The sequence below is a fragment of the Mus pahari genome, chromosome 14 (genome assembly GCF_900095145.1).
Source record: "Mus pahari chromosome 14, PAHARI_EIJ_v1.1, whole genome shotgun sequence".
Taxonomy (NCBI): Eukaryota; Metazoa; Chordata; class Mammalia; order Rodentia; family Muridae; genus Mus; species Mus pahari.
The window spans coordinates 36,829,273-36,844,495 of NC_034603.1; the positions used below are offsets into that span (position 1 = coordinate 36,829,273).

Sequence of the window (15,223 nt, forward strand, 5' to 3'; positions counted from 1 at the left end):
GCCCAAGGCTCAATTCTGAGCATCACATAAAGCCAGCTGTGGTAGTGCACTCCTGTAACCTCAGCCCTCCCTCTGGAGGTGAAGGATGGAGGACTGCCAGTTCAAGGTCATTTTCAGCTATACAGTGAGTTTACAGCCAGTGTAGATTATACACGCCCCGATCTCTAAACAGCCAAATCACAAATCTGTTCATCCCTGCATCACTACATCCACCTCTTCAACTGCTTTCCCATTGTTCTGGGGTCTTGTCCTGATTCCTTAACATGTTCTACTAGGTGTCTGCTGGGTCTGTTTCTAGTTGGCTCTTCCTGGCCCAGACAGACTCATTTTCAACCATTTGTTTCCTTAGTTAGCATACCCTGTCCAGCTTCTGAAAATATTGTCTTCCTACAGTGCTGCCACACCCCTTCTGCTCTCTATACAGGCAAACTGTTGTGTTCCTGCCTCCAGAACCCTGTGCTGTTGAGAGCATTCAAAGTCACAGTGCCAAGGTTCTTCACAACCCTTACCTGGTGGACAGGCCCTAGCCAGTTTCACAGACAGCCCTCTGTCCCACCCTTCCTGTTCCTGAAGCCAAACAGACAGATGTTGTTACTCATGTCTGTTTGTGCTGGGTGACCCTGTGCCAAAGGCAATCCTAAAGAGTAGCTTACCTGGACTCAGTCCTAGGTATGTCTAGGCCTAGCCAGCAATTCCTTAGCTTCACCTCTGGCTGTTTACTGCCCCCAAGTGGCCAACCATAGACTTGCTTGTCTAACACTACAGGGTCTCAAGAACATTAGGTGTGAGACAACAGATCCTGGCAGAGCTCCTCCCTTTTATGGGCATGTCTCTTGTTTGTGGTGGTGGTGATGGTGTGTTTGTGTGAGAGAGAGAGAGAGGAGGGGGAGAGAGAGAGAGAGAGAGAGAGAGAGAGAGAGAGAGAGAGAGAGAGAGAGAGAGAGAGAGAGAGATCCCCATGGCAGTCTGTAGGGAAGCATAGAGTGATGCTAGAGAGCAGAGGGTACCTGGTGTTGGGGCGTTCCTAGAGAAAGCAGCTCGTCTGGTAGTCCCCACTTGGCCCTCTTGTCTACAAGCCTCCTGCTGGCTGCCTGCCACCCTTGCAATCACCAGGGCACAGACAGAAAGCGACAATAATGTGCATAATTCTGTGATATATCTATCCTCCTATAAAACCGAAGAGAGACAAGGTAGAGAAGGGAGAGGAGAGATACAAAGGGAGAAAGGATGAGAAAGAGAAAACTAATGTCAAGTTAGTGCCCTTCATTGGCCTGACGACACAGGATGACTGGACAAACCAGCCAAAGAGAAAGGGGAACGGCAAAGCCATCTACTTACAAACCCAGCCCCCTGACACCACTTTCTATTAAGGAAAAAACCTAAAGGAACGGAAAAGGAAAAGGAAAAGGAAGGAAAGGAAAAGAAAAGGAAAAGGAAAAGGAAAAGGAAAGATCCACATGAGTGTCTGGAGAGATGGCTCAGTGGTTAAGAGCACTGACTGCTCTTCCAGAGGTCTTGAGTTCAATTTCCAGCAACCACATGGTGGCTCACAACCATCTCTCCTGGGACCTGTTGTCCTCTTCTGGCATGCAGATGTATTTACAGATAGAACACTCATTCACATAATTAAATTTTTAAAAAGTTACATGGTTTATTTTACATTGCCACCTTTTTGTTTAAAGTACATTGGTGTTTTGTTTGCATGTCTGTCAGTCTGTCTGAGGGTGTCAGGTCCTCTGGAACTGAAGTAACAGTATGAGCTGCCATGTGGGTGCTGGGAGTTACTAGGAATTGAACCCAGATCCTCTACAAGAGCAGCCAGTACTTTTGGAATGGGGACAGCCGAGGGGTAAGATGTAGCTGCTAGAGATTCCCAGTACCATGGTGGATCCTCGAGGATTCACCACCCCAGGAAGCAGATTTTAATAAAGCTGACAAGATTAGGTTTTAGTCGTTGTGCCCAGAGACTGAGTTACCATTGTTTCTGAACTAAGTTTGTTTTGCATTTTCCTTCACGCAGCTCATCTGGGTTCAAGAAAGGCAGCAAGGAGTGGATTTGGCAGATGTGCAGCACAAAGGCTGTGGGGGATTTGAAGAGCGGGGTTGGCGTGGTAGCAACCCACCAGTGAGAACCTAACAAGCTGGGTGGAGAGATTGTGGAGTCCTGAGTCAGAGTCTCCATGAGATAAAACCAGGTTGGCCAGACCGCTGGGCCAGAGACACAAGCACAGGAACGTAACGTTCTTTTCTTTTCTTTTTAAATGTTTCCTGCAACAATCTCTCCAGCCCCAAGGACAAATACTTAAAATAAAGACCAAAACAACAAACTGGGTGGTGGTGGCGGCACACGCCTTTTATCTAGAGAGCAACTATAGGACAGCCAGGGCTACACAGAGAAGCTACCTGGGAAAATAAATCAACTTTTATATCTATTTATTTACTCAACATAGACTTACTGGCCACCTGGTAGGTGCCAGACACTGTTAGGGACAGAGTTCCTGGGACCGTGGAGTTTACACTGCTTGGGGGACAGATCTTTGATTAAAGCCTTCTTTAAGGTGCGATCACAATGGTGACTTGGGCTGAGGTGTCTGTGCTGCCGTGACAGCCTTGTGTATAACCAAGGATTTTAGAAATCTGTTAAAGAGATGAAACCTAAGACAGGACTTGCTTAAGAGGTTTAGATGCTATTGTAAAGGGTGTTTAAAGATTCAGGTGTGAATCTGGAGAGATGGCTCAGCAGTTGAGAGCACTTATTCTTACAGAGGACCTGGTTTCAATTCTGCAACCACTGATAACCCCAGATCTAGAGGATCTGAAGTCCTCTTCTGATATCCAGGCACACACAAATACAGGCAAACCACACACATGTGTAAAATAAACTTTAAAAGGTGAACGCAGGACCGAGAATGGCTTATCGGCCCTTGCATGCACAACAAAAACACACTTCTACTGGACCACTTGGCATCTTTTTGCATTAATTTGAAATTTTCCATTCGTGAGGAGTAAAGTATCACTGATAGGTTTGTGATTAAATGTACCACCACACCTGACTACATGCAAGCTGACAGATGTGCGTGCTTGTGCACATGTGCCATCAGACAACCATCAGAGAGTTGGTCCTTTCCTTTATTTTTTAAAAAAAAGATTTATTTATTTATTATATGTAAGTACACTGTAGCTGTCCTCAGACACTCCAGAAGAGGGAGTCAGATCTTGTTAACAGATGGTTGTGAGCCACCATGTGGTTGCTGGGATTTGAACTCCAGACCTTCAGAAGAGCAGTCGAGTGCTCTTACACGCTGAGCCATCTCACCAGCCCGGTCCTTCCCTTTCACCATGTGACCTCCAGGGACTGAACTCAAAGCATTAAGCTTGATAGTAAATACCTCCCCCCACTAAGCCAGCAGTTCTCAACCTGTGGGTCATGATCCTCTTGGGACCTAAGGCCATCAGAAAATAGACATTTGCATCATGATTTTTTTTTTTTTTTTTTGGTTTTTTCGATACAGGGCTTCTCTGTGTAGTCCTGGAACTCACTCTGTAGACCAGGCTGGCCTCGAACTCAGAAATCTGCCTGCCTCTGCCTCCCAAGTGCTGGGATTAAAGGTGTGCACCACCACGCCCGGCTTACATCATGATTTTTAACAGCAGCAAAATTACAGTTATAAAATAGCAACCAAAATTTTATGGTTGTGGCCACAATATCATGAGGAACTGTATTACAGGGTTACAGTGTTAGGAAGGTTGAAAACTTCTGCACTAAGCCATCTTGCCCTCTCAGATTAACAAAAAGTATTTTCATAAACACTTACATTTTAAATATATAAATTTGAGACAGTGCCCTGACTAGCCTGGAACTCACTAGGCTGACCTTGAACTTACAAAGATCCACCTGCCCCTGCCTCCTAAGTGTTGGGATTAAAGGCGTGTGCCATCATAAGCAAAATATATGTTCTTCTACAGCATCAAAGGGAATGTTCACATGTCCAAAATGGTACTCAGGTCAGAACCCAGCACTTGGAACAAGACCATGATTTCAAGACTACTCTCAGCTACATGAGTTCAAAGCCAGCCAGGACAGCCTGGGTCTGAAAACACAAACAAAACCCTCAGAATCACTCTAGTGAGGAAAAGTTATTCTGCATAGTGATAAGGAAAAAGATCTGACTCCCCATCTCCAAACATCTTCCTTTTGTGGTGCTGGAGGGAGATCAAACTCAGGACACACACAGATACTAGGCAAGTAAGTGTCCTACTACTCAGACGGACATACAACCTGCAACTTAACACCTACTCACAATTAGTACCTTTTCGGGGTGCTGCTTCTGCAGAAGCACAAGTGTTCTGCATTCCCCCAAACCCTGAAATATTTAGAAATCCAACACGTCAGTCTGTTTTTATAAGGAAACTCCTTTAATCATGACCCAGCTTCTTAGGGGCTACCCGAGTCTACCGTACAAGTAGGAAACAAGGGATGGTGGGAGGTGGCTGTCGGTACAACAGCTACTACCAAGAAATGATCTGTGACTGCAGGCTCTTCAAAAGCAGATGGAGCTGGGCGGGTGGGGCGCCTTGCTGCCCTTTTCAAGTTGGAACCAATCGGAGACAGTTTATCATTAAACTTTGCTAACTGGGAAACGCCTCTCAAATACCTTAATCTTTATGTCCGACACTAAGTTACCCGGCACCTACTTAGCTTGGCGGTACAGGCTAAGGAGCTATTATTCTAGCCCTATTAAGACTACAAACTCCACTAGGTCAGTACCAGTGTCAGGCACCATTACTGATGAAGCAACAAGAAAAGTGAATGGCCAGGCGGTAATGGCGCACACCTTTAACCCCAGCACGAAGATGGATCTCCAAGTGCAAGGCCAGTGTAAGTTCCGGGACAGCCAGGGCTACATACACATTAAAAAAATAAAATAAAATAAAAAAATATATACCCTATCTTGAAAAAACAAAACAAGAAAAAACAAACTCCAGTAGCTCAGGGCTCTCTGCTCTAAGAAGGAAGGTGTTATCTACTTTAAGGTGGCTGCTAAATTAAGAGAAGCAAGAATCAGGAATGTGATCTGAGGTAGGCACAGGTCGGCCCCTTGAGCATGGCCAGAAGCAATGATTCCTAACAACTAGCAGGGCATGTCTGAAGAGGGATTCAGAAAGCCGCTCTTTTCAGCTGAGAGCAGAGGCTGGGAGGGACCAATGTACATTATTCCTAGACCCTAAGCACCTTGGCACTCACCCGGGCTAACGCTAAAGAATTCTGAGTTTTGGGCCAACCTGGGTTATAGACTCAAAGCCAGTCTCACAAAGCCAAAGAAAACAGGGTCGTGAGAGCTCACTCAGAGCTCTAACCAAGAGAATGAAGGATCACAAGGTAATGATCCCAGAAGGACTGCCAGTAAATCTTTGCCCACCCCCTGCACTGTCAGAGGTCCTTGGAGCCTGAACTGCTTGCTGGAGATCTAAGCTAAACTCAAGACCTGAAAGCAGTTCCAGGGATGGTGGCACACGCCTTTAATCCCAGCACTCNGGAGGCAGAGGCAGGCNGATTTCTGAGTTCNAGGCCAGCCTGGTCTACAAAGTGAGTTCCAGGACAGCCAGGGCTACACAGAGAAACCCTGTCTCGAAAAAACCAAAACAACAACAAAAAAGCAGCTCCTGCAGGGGCAAGGCTAAACTGAGCAACGCAGCTGAGGCCGTCCCAGCATTTTGGCTCTTGCTGTCTAAGATGCTTTTGGAAATCACATGGGGATACTCCTGAAAGCAATGGGGAAAGAAGGCAACAGAGTCAAAGGGTGAGCTGTGGGCCAGGGTGGTCACACAGCCTCCTCAGCAGCTGTCCTCCTGGGTCCAGTTCCTAGCATTGATGAAGAGCTGCAGCCATGGGGAGGTGGGAAGACCATCAAAGGGAGAGGGTCGCCATGCCCACTGCCAAAGCCTTACAGCCCGCTCAGGGTGTGGCATGAGTGCCAGGTGGCGGCCGTCTTGGGAACAGACACCAGCTATGCCCCCTGGAGATCCATTGGGGTTCAGAGGGTACTGCTCTGTGGGGTTCCCATCATCGTCTGCCCAGTGCAGAGGAACCAAGCCCTTGGCCTTGATCTTGGCTTGGAGTTCAGGAGAAGAAAATGCCATGTAGCCTGGAAGTGAAGGAGAAGAGAGTGAAGGCCAAGTTCCGCCAGGCCCAGCCGCAGCCTACAAGCCCTCCCCTGCCTTCCCCGGCCTGACCTTCTCCGTGAGCACTCCACACGGGCAACACAGAGCCTTCCATCCCTCGGAGCATCAGGGCTGGCCCCGGCTCCACACGTACGGTGGCCCATCGGGACTCATACCGCCCAGACAGATTGTGGCGGAGCAGGAGGCCTGGCTGTGTTGGCTGGGAGTCGTGGCCTGGCTCAGCTTGCTCTTCACTGGGATCACTTCCCACCCAGCCCAGAAGAGCCAGCAGCTGACAGCCATTGCACACGCCCAGGCTGAAGGTGTCCGGCCGCCTGCGGAAGCGGCCCAGCTCTTCCCTGGCCTGTGGATTAAAGGTCACGGCAGCTGCCCAACCTAGGAAGAACAGTTAAGCCAGAGTGAGATGTAAAAGGCCTGAGAAAAGCAGAAGCAGGGCATGAAGGAATGACAGCCCTCTATTCTAGAATCAGTCTCTTCAGATCCTGGGACAAACTTGAGGGAAGAAACAGCCTGAGCTGCTTCAATCAGATAGCCTGACAGGAGATCCATGAATTTCTTTTTTTTCCTTTTCTTTTTGGCTTTTTGAGACAGGGTTTCTCTGTGTAGCCCTGGCTGTCCTCAAACTCAGAAAGCCGCCTGCCTCTGCCTCCCAAGTGTTGGGATTAAAGGCGTGCGCCACCACTGCCCGGCCCATGAATTTCTTTATGCTAAGCAAAAACATATTTCTTAATGCTATGTAGTTAAGACTCAACAGTAAGATTTCACACCTGTAAATCCCCACACTTGAAAGGATAAAGTAGGGGGTTGGAGAGATGGCTCAGCAGTTAAGAGCACTGACTGCTTTTCCAAAGGTCAATTCCCGGCAACCACATGGTGGCTCACAACCATCTGTAATGGGGTCTGATGCCCTCTTCTGGTGTGTCTGAAGAGAGCAATGGTGTACTCATATACATAAAATAAATAAATTAATCTTTAAAAAAAAAAAAAAAAAGGCTAAAGTGATGGCTTCCAAGGCTACCTTGTGAGTTTGAGCAGCTTCATGAAACCGTGTCTCATTAAAAAAAAAGAAAGATTTCACACACAAAAAGCCTGACCTTTCGCCCTCCCTTGATCTAATGTGCTGAACCACCTTTCCACAGAACAGGACAATCTGATCAAGTTGAAGAACAGCTCGATGAGGATGAAAAGCCAGCCACCCTCCTCCTGCTGGCCTCTGGTCTTGGAGCACCCTGGTCTTGGAGCACCCTGCCTGACTTATGGAGGCAACAAGTTGGCGGCAGCCTGGGCAGAAGAAGTCGAAGACATTTGAACAGCAAATGTGGAAATGGCAGACGCAGGTGTCTGCACACTGACCTTTGGCAGAGCCCAGGACGTCTGCATAGCTGAAGCCGCCCACAAAGGCCACACCACGAAATGTGTCCAGCCTGATGGCCCCAGAGCAGAGATCCTGCATGGTCACATCCCACACCTAACACGACAAGGAGGAAACCATTAGAAGACATCCAGCCAAGACAAGATGGAGATCTCGAGCTCTGCTAGGCACCAGGTTTACCTCAAAGCCAGCCAAGTGAAAGGCATCGGCCATTTCTCGGTCTCCATTGCTGCCCTCTTCTCGCAAGATGGCAACTCGAGGGACAGGACCACCTGGAAGATGTGTCTCTGAGCAGAATGCTACCTATCCACTCTGAAACCTCAGATCCCTTCCCCAGGGCAGATCCAAGCCCCCCGCCTCTGTGCACACTCCCTTACCAGGATGACAGGGCACAGAGGCCATAGGAAAGGTGGGCGGCAGGTAGTAGCTGGGCCCTGTCCGCTCCTTCAGGCCCTGTTTCTCCTCCATCACACAGCGCGGCTCTGCCTGCAGTAGGTCCAGCTGGAAACTTGTTTCCTCCCAGAGGGCTCTTAACTCCCCAACAGGCTCCTCTATTACCACAGCCTTATTCACTGATATTCGGACCTGCAGCGGGGAGACCCATGAAGGAGAAAGTGTGGCCCCGTGATGGTTTGAGAGTGGTATTTGCCGACAGGCTCACGGTAACACTACATTCTCCCTGGCTTCCTCACCATGGCCTGGGGTCCAGCCTCGCCCGTGTGGCCCAGTTCCAGACACTGCAGGCCAGCGCTCTCGTACCTCTGCCGTACTCCGGCCACATCTGCCTGCTGTACCTCCAACACCAGACCCGGCTCTTCCGCAAACAGCACAGGCAATGCTGGAAAAAGGGGCGAGTCCGGATGACTTGGGTGAGATGGGATCTGGAGGGGGAGCTCATGGAAGATGCACCAGAGACTATGAGAGGTCGTAGAGTGCCACAGTTCAGAACATGAGGACAGAAATGGAGGATTCAGCTAAGACTCAGGAGATAGGGTCAGAGACACCACATTCTTTACACCAGAAAAATCTACAAGTAAAGGAGGCAGCCCAAGCGACTCACCATGGATCCCAGGGGCGGGTACATCTACCTCTATCCCACAGTTCCCAGCAAAGGCCATCTCTAGAAGGCAGGTGACAAGCCCCCCATCGCTGACATCATGGCCTGAGTAAAGACGGCAGTCTGGAGGAACAAGGAAAATTCAGCCATCTCAGGCCAAGCCTAAGGCTCCAGAGCGTCTGGAGAGCCAGTGAGTTTGAGAAGGCGGGCACTCACAGGAGAGAAGGCACCTCACTCACTTGTTCAGGAGGCAAGTGCCCCCCACACGTCTGCACCTAGGTGCCAGGGCCACACTCACCTTTCAGTAGCCCCTGGGTGATATGAAAGGCACGCACGAGGTTCTCGGGAAGGTCTAGATCAGGAGGGTGCTCCCCGAGCTGAGAGAAACACTGGGCCAGAGCCGTTCCCCCCAGCCGGTGCTGCCCAGGGCTCAAAGGCACATAGAGCAAATGACCTAAGAAAGCAAAGCAGGGGACAGCAGCTCAAGATGGCACTCACAGTACACAGCAGGACACTCCCAACCGCCAGTCCTAGAAAGCAGTGCACCTCAGGGCTGAGATGAGGGGGACCAGGACTCATAAAGTAGACCTCATAGCAAGGAGCAAGCTCAGAACAGAACCACAAGGACAAGGGCGATGGAACCATACCTTTCCCTCCAGGGCGTTTGAGGTCCGGGGTCACAGTGGCTGTGATGTCTGGACAGACAGCATATGCTGAAATGACCAGGGACCCTGCCGAGCAAAGAGAAATAAGACCAAGTGAGGTAGCAGCCCAGGCCCTCAGAGCCTTCTTCCCTCCCACAAGGGCCTCATCCTTACCAGGAGCCTGCACGGTCTCAGTGCCGACTCGGGCAGCCATGCTGAGGGAGTCTTTGCCACCATCTACTGCCACACCCAGTGCTGCCATCACTGCCACCATAGCCTCACAGGCATCGGCCAGCGCCGCACCCTCACCTGGGAGCTTGGCTGCCCACATCCAGTTCCCACTGCACTTCACATCCTAGGAACAGTGGGGACACATTGGAGAGGAAGAGAGATGCAAAACCCCTGGGAGTTTATGTGCCAAAAGCAATGGGAAAGATGGAGAGTGACTGATGGATGCAGAGGCCCGGAAGTGCAGGACAGAAGGCACGGAGGACTCACTCGGAGGTCGGTGACAGGAGCAAAAACCAGGTTGGTGAGGGCCTCAGACACAGCAAGCCTGGCAGCAGCCTTGGGGTCCAGCAGGCTCTTGACTGGCTGCTCTCCCAGGGCTGTGGCAGCCCCTATGCGCTCCTGGTGGCTCAGTGCTACAACAGCCACATCAGCCAGAGGAGTCTGCAGTGGCCCGACACACTGCTGTTGGGCAACAAGGCCACCCACAGAGCGATCCACCTATGGAACACAGATGCAATTGGCGACGGAGAAGAAGGCAAGGGTCAGCAGAGGGGTGGGTATCCTCTGAACTGAAAGTAAGAACATACCGAAGGTGGGTAGCGGGAGAGTCGGCCACTGGGGATGCTCCGCCCCCAACCCCTTCATTCCCAGAGCCTAGGAAACCCCAGTGGGGGAGAGCCAGGATGAATGACAGAGAATAGTGCAGAAAGCTAAAGCAGCCAAGTGGGGTACAAGGACGACCTTGTTAGTGAGGTAGCGTTTGCTGGCCACAGCAGGCAGCCTTAGGACCCGGTCCAGAGCCTGTCGCACACTCAGCTCTGGGGGGAACGCCAAAGGCTGCAGCACAGGGGGTTTTCTCTGGAGGAAGAACTCCTGAAATGGAAGAGGCCAAATGTAAGAACCTGGGAAGGGCAGGGCACACCTGCGACAAAGGCAAGGGGAAATTAACGTGCCAGAAAGACCACTGCACCACACACTCCCCTGCCTGGCTCACATACCTTCTGAGGCATCTTTCCCAGCACCCAGTCAAGCTCCAGGTCCACAGGGGTTGGAGGTCTCAGGGGGGCATCTCCCTGACCACTTTTTCCGACCAGGCACTCACGATCATCCACCAGCACGATCTGTGGGCCCCGGGGACAGCCCCCAAAGAAAATGAAAATGTCAACACTGGCAGGGAACTGCCCAGAGAGGAGGAGAAAATGTTCCCAGCCTGACTGGCTTTTTGGGGAGTGTCTCCTCTCTGCCAACCCTAACTCTGTTCCCATCTCCTCTTACGCTCACTTTCCATTGGGTCTCATTTTGCTCCCTCGACCTTTCTCCCCGAGCCCGGGCACCCAGGCGGCCCAAGCCTGCCTCTAGCATCTGCTCCGGATTACTGGTGCCAACTCACTCTCTTGTCTCCAGTGATTGTGCCAACAAAACAAGCTGGGCAGCGTTCCCGGGCACTGGCACGACTCAGGAAGTCCCGGTCAGAGGGCCTCAGCAACAGTGCATTTGACTCCTGGTACTCAGCCCCCCAGATTTCCAGTGCATTCAAGGTTGGGTCACCTAGCTGCACAGACATGTAGGGGAGAACAGGAAGGGCCAGTGATCACTGCCTTGCCTCACAGTGTTGTTGGGGAGAGGGGGCAGCCAGGCTTCAGGGATGAGACCTACGCACCTGGAAGCGGCTGGTGTAAATGACGGCTCCTTCTGGGTCACTCAGCTCCTTTAGGACATTGCCTGTTGAGAGTATGGCAGGGAGAGGTAACAATCTAGTCATGGTCAGTCCCAGGAAAACAAAGGGAGTTCTGGATTCCAGAGTAGTACCTAAAATTCTGTGTCCCTGGATGAGCTGCGGCTTTCCCCTCACTGTCCAGCCCCGCACAGGAGCAGCTTCTACCCCTCCACCCCGGGCTGTCCAGCATGGAGAAGGTGCAGCAGAGCCTGCTGGTTGGCTGCAAACCCTTAGTGCTTCTCCCGAAAGCAAATCTGTCCAAGACCAAGTAGACCGAGTCCCTTGTCCTGACCACTTCCCTCACCGTTGCCACCAGCACCCTGGTCATGGAGGCTGCAGATGGGGTTTCCTCCTGGGGCCTCCACACAAGCCCGGATCACACGGTTCATCTTTTGCTCCATTTCCGGGTCTCCCCGTTGCACAGCTCCAAAGTCCAGGTCACTGGTGTTGTCTCCCTGAACCTGAGGAGACACAGGGCATAGCTCATCCTAGGGAGGCCTGAAAGTTCCACCAGCACTAGCGCCCCACAGCGGGGCCCAATTATAGGAAAGGTGCATAAAAAAGGATGCCCTTTTAAAAAAAAAAAAAAAAAATTATATTTATTTCATGTGAGTACACTGTCACTCTCTTCAGACACCAGAAGAGGGCATCAGATCCCATTACAGATGGCTGTGAGCCACCGAATTGAACTCAGGACCTCTGGAAGAGGAGTCAGTGCTCTTAACCACTGAGCCATCTCTCCAGCCCCGAGAGTTGGCTTCCTTAACAATTCTCACTCACTCACCTGCACAGATGAAGCAGCTCCACCCCCAACTCCAATCCTATACACAGGACCCCCAACCTTTACAACCTCCATGCCTGCAAGAAAGGAAGGTTGAACCAGAACCAGAAGCTACAGAGTCCACTGAGCAGAAGGGAGAGTGAGCACATAACCTGAGAACACTGGGACAGTAATAAAAACTACAGTGCCACAGGGCTGAAGAGAGGCCTCAGTGCTTAAACATTGGCTGCTCTTTTAGAAGACCTGTATTCAGTTCTCAGCACCTATGGGGGGGGGGGGGGAGGCAACACATAGGTGCTTCTAACTCCAGTTCCAGAGGCTATGATGCCCTCTGCTGGCCTTTGTGAGCACTGCACACTCATAGTATCCACATGCAGCAAAAGTCATACACATCAAGTAAAAATGCGTAAGTTTTTTTTTTTTTTTTAAAGATTTATTTATTTATTATATGTAAGTACACTGTAGCTGTCTTCAGACACTCCAGAAGAGGGAGTCAGATCTTGTTACAGATGGTTATGAGCCACCATGTGGTTGCTGGGATTTGAACTCTGAACCTTCGGAAGAGCAGTCGGGTGCTCTTACCCACTGAGCCATCTCACCAGCCCCACGTAAGTTTTTAAAAATTACCAACACATCTATTCTCTAATGGGGAAAATGTATGTTGAGAAATTTACCCTACAGTTTTATTCACATGTATAAAATCATCTATATACAATAGTAAACACTGAATTAGCTGGTTCAGCAAATATAAGAAATAATACAACACCTTTACAGATAGGTTGCAAGGCATTACTGTTAGGATGGTATATTCCCTATATCTTACCTGCACATTCAACAGGAATATGAATAAACATTGTTTAAACCAATCAAAACTCTCTCTCTCTCTCTCTCTCTCTCTCTCTCTCTGAGACAGGGTTTCTCTGTGTAACCCTGGCACGCCCGGCTAAGATTTATTTCTTTATTTCATGTATATGGGTACACTGTCACTGTCTTCAGACACACCAGGAAAGGGCATCGGATACCCATTACAGATGGTTGTGAGCCACCATGAGGTTGCTGGGAATTGAACTCAGGACCTCTGAAAGAGCAGTCAGTGCTCTTAACCGCTGAGCCATCTCTCCAGCTCAACAATCTCTTTTAATTATCAATAAAGGATTTATCTTTATTTATATATTGATGTGTGCCGGGCATGGTGGCACATGCCTTTAGTCCCAGCACTTGGGAGGCAGAGGCAGGTGAATTTCTGAATTCAAGGCTACTCTACAGAGTGAATTCCAGGACAGCCAGGGCTACACAGAGAAACCCTGTCTTGAAAAAACAAAACAAAACAAAACAAAACAAACTGATGTGTGTGCCTGTGCATGTAATACAGGAGCCCATAGAATCCAGAAGATGACAGATGCCTGGAGCTGGACTTCCAGTCAGTCATAAGCCTTGTGACGTGGGTGCAAGACAGCAAACTTGGGTCCTCTGCGAAAGCAGTACACACCCTTAACTGCAGAGCCATCTCTCCAGCCTACACGACCATGGTGAATAAGAACAAAACGAAAACCCTACTTTCTGCATTTACTTGTGGTATAGGGTCCAGACCCGATGCTTTGTGTATCATTAGTCAAGTACTCCACCACTGAACCACACTGTCAGCTCTTTCTGCTCCTAGAACTTACTACATTGCTTCAGTAATAAATACAGTGCAGCACTAAAATTAAGGTGTGGGTTAAAAGGTGGCTCATATTAAGGGAAGATAGAAATCAATTGAATGTCTCGAAAAACCAAAAAATAAAAATAAAAAAAAATCAATTGAATAGATAGAACTGCTCATTCAGAAATGAGCCCACATATTGACCTGGTGTGTGCAGCTGTACACTGATCCCAAGGCATTCCACATGCCAAGAAGGATACAAGAAGCTACAACCCACCACTGCAGGTGGCTTATCTCATAATATTCTTCTGAAGGATCTGACTTTGGTTAATTCACATTAGGCAGCTCATAACCACCTGTAACTCTAGTGCCAGGAGATTCAATGGCGTCTCTGGCTCCCATGAGCACCCATGTGCACATGGCATACATGTAAATATACACACATATTTTTAAATTAACACACACACACACACACACACACACACACACACACACACACAGAGTCAGATGTGGCACATGCCTTTAATCCCAACACTACGGAGGCAGAGGCAGGTATGATGTCTGTGAGCTCTAGGCCAACCTGGTCTGCATAGGAAATCCTAGGAGTTACAACCAAGGCTACATAGTAAGATCTAAAAAAAAGAGAAAGAAAGAAAGAAAGAAAGAAAGAAAGAAAGAAAGAAAGAAAGAAAGAAAGAAAGAAAGAAAGAAAGAAAGAAAGAGAAAAGAATAAAGAGCCAGAAAAAAGCCAGGCAGTGGTAGTGCAGGTGGTGCACGCCTTTAATCCCAGCACTTGGGAGGCAGAGGCAGGCAGATCTCTGAGTTTGAAGCCAGCCTGGTCTTCAGAGTTAGTTCAATAAAATGAAAAAAAAAAAAAAAAAAAAAAAAAAAGTGCCCAATTTGGAAGCACATATTCTAAAATTGAAAAAATACAAAAAAGATTAGCATGTCCCCTGCACAAGAATGATATGTGAATTTGTGGAACATTCCATACTTTTCTATATATGTGTGCATATATGTATGTAACAACAATGATAAAGAGGGCACAGATTTGAAAGAAAGCAAAGAAGGGTATATCAGAGGGTTTGGAAGGAGGAAAGGGAAGGGAGAAATGATTAATTCTATTAGAATCTCAGAAAATAAAAGTAATAAAAATATTAAGAAAAAAGATATGTATGCATTTTGTCTTGTTTTTTAAAAGGAAAACACCTGGGTCTGTCTATGTAAGCAGGAAACACCACAGGAGGACCACAAGTAACTAAGTAACTGAGCAGCGTGTGTGTTGGAGGCACAGGGTCTGGAGGTGGAGCAAGCAGTTTTCCCTCCCTAACCTCACCTTTGGAGGTATACGCACATATATCTGACAGGGTCCCAGAGAGCACAGGCAGGCCTCAAACTCAATACAAAGCAAAGGATGACCTTGACGCCTTTAATCCCAGCACTCAGGAGGCAGAGGCAGGCGGATTTCTGAGTTTGAGGCCAGCCTGGTCTACAGCGAAGGATATACAGAGAAACCCTGTCTCGAAAAGAAAGAAAGAAAGAAAGAAAGAAAGAAAGAAAGAAAGAAAGAAAGAAAGAAAGAAAGAAAGAAAGGAA

At 48.9% G+C, this 15,223-nt stretch overlaps 1 protein-coding gene and 1 non-coding gene across 7 annotated transcripts in view; one reads left to right on the forward strand and one right to left on the reverse strand.

Annotated features, from left to right (window-relative positions):
• Positions 1-3,881: 3,881 nt before the first annotated feature.
• Positions 3,882-15,223, reverse strand: part of Pfas (phosphoribosylformylglycinamidine synthase) — a 27,107-nt gene continuing 15,765 nt past the window's right edge. For all 6 annotated transcript variants that reach the window (XM_029546090.1, XM_029546089.1, XM_021212133.2 and 3 more), the window contains 17 exons: positions 11,989-12,062; positions 11,509-11,665; positions 11,148-11,209; positions 10,878-11,039; positions 10,486-10,608; positions 10,229-10,360; positions 9,755-9,985; positions 9,431-9,611; positions 9,260-9,343; positions 8,911-9,066; positions 8,616-8,735; positions 8,248-8,393; positions 7,933-8,140; positions 7,736-7,827; positions 7,537-7,651; positions 6,235-6,558; positions 3,882-6,146 (listed from right to left, as the gene is read on the reverse strand). In XM_029546090.1, coding sequence (XP_029401950.1) covers positions 5,836-6,146; positions 6,235-6,558; positions 7,537-7,651; positions 7,736-7,827; positions 7,933-8,140; positions 8,248-8,393; positions 8,616-8,735; positions 8,911-9,066; positions 9,260-9,343; positions 9,431-9,611; positions 9,755-9,985; positions 10,229-10,360; positions 10,486-10,608; positions 10,878-11,039; positions 11,148-11,209; positions 11,509-11,665; positions 11,989-12,062 — 2,678 coding nt within the window. In that variant the 3' untranslated portion in view covers positions 3,882-5,835. The remainder of the gene's footprint in view (positions 6,147-6,234; positions 6,559-7,536; positions 7,652-7,735; positions 7,828-7,932; positions 8,141-8,247; positions 8,394-8,615; positions 8,736-8,910; positions 9,067-9,259; positions 9,344-9,430; positions 9,612-9,754; positions 9,986-10,228; positions 10,361-10,485; positions 10,609-10,877; positions 11,040-11,147; positions 11,210-11,508; positions 11,666-11,988; positions 12,063-15,223) is intronic.
• Positions 14,519-14,625, forward strand: LOC115065480. Its single transcript, XR_003845258.1, has one exon. It is a non-coding gene; the product is annotated as a U6 spliceosomal RNA (small nuclear RNA).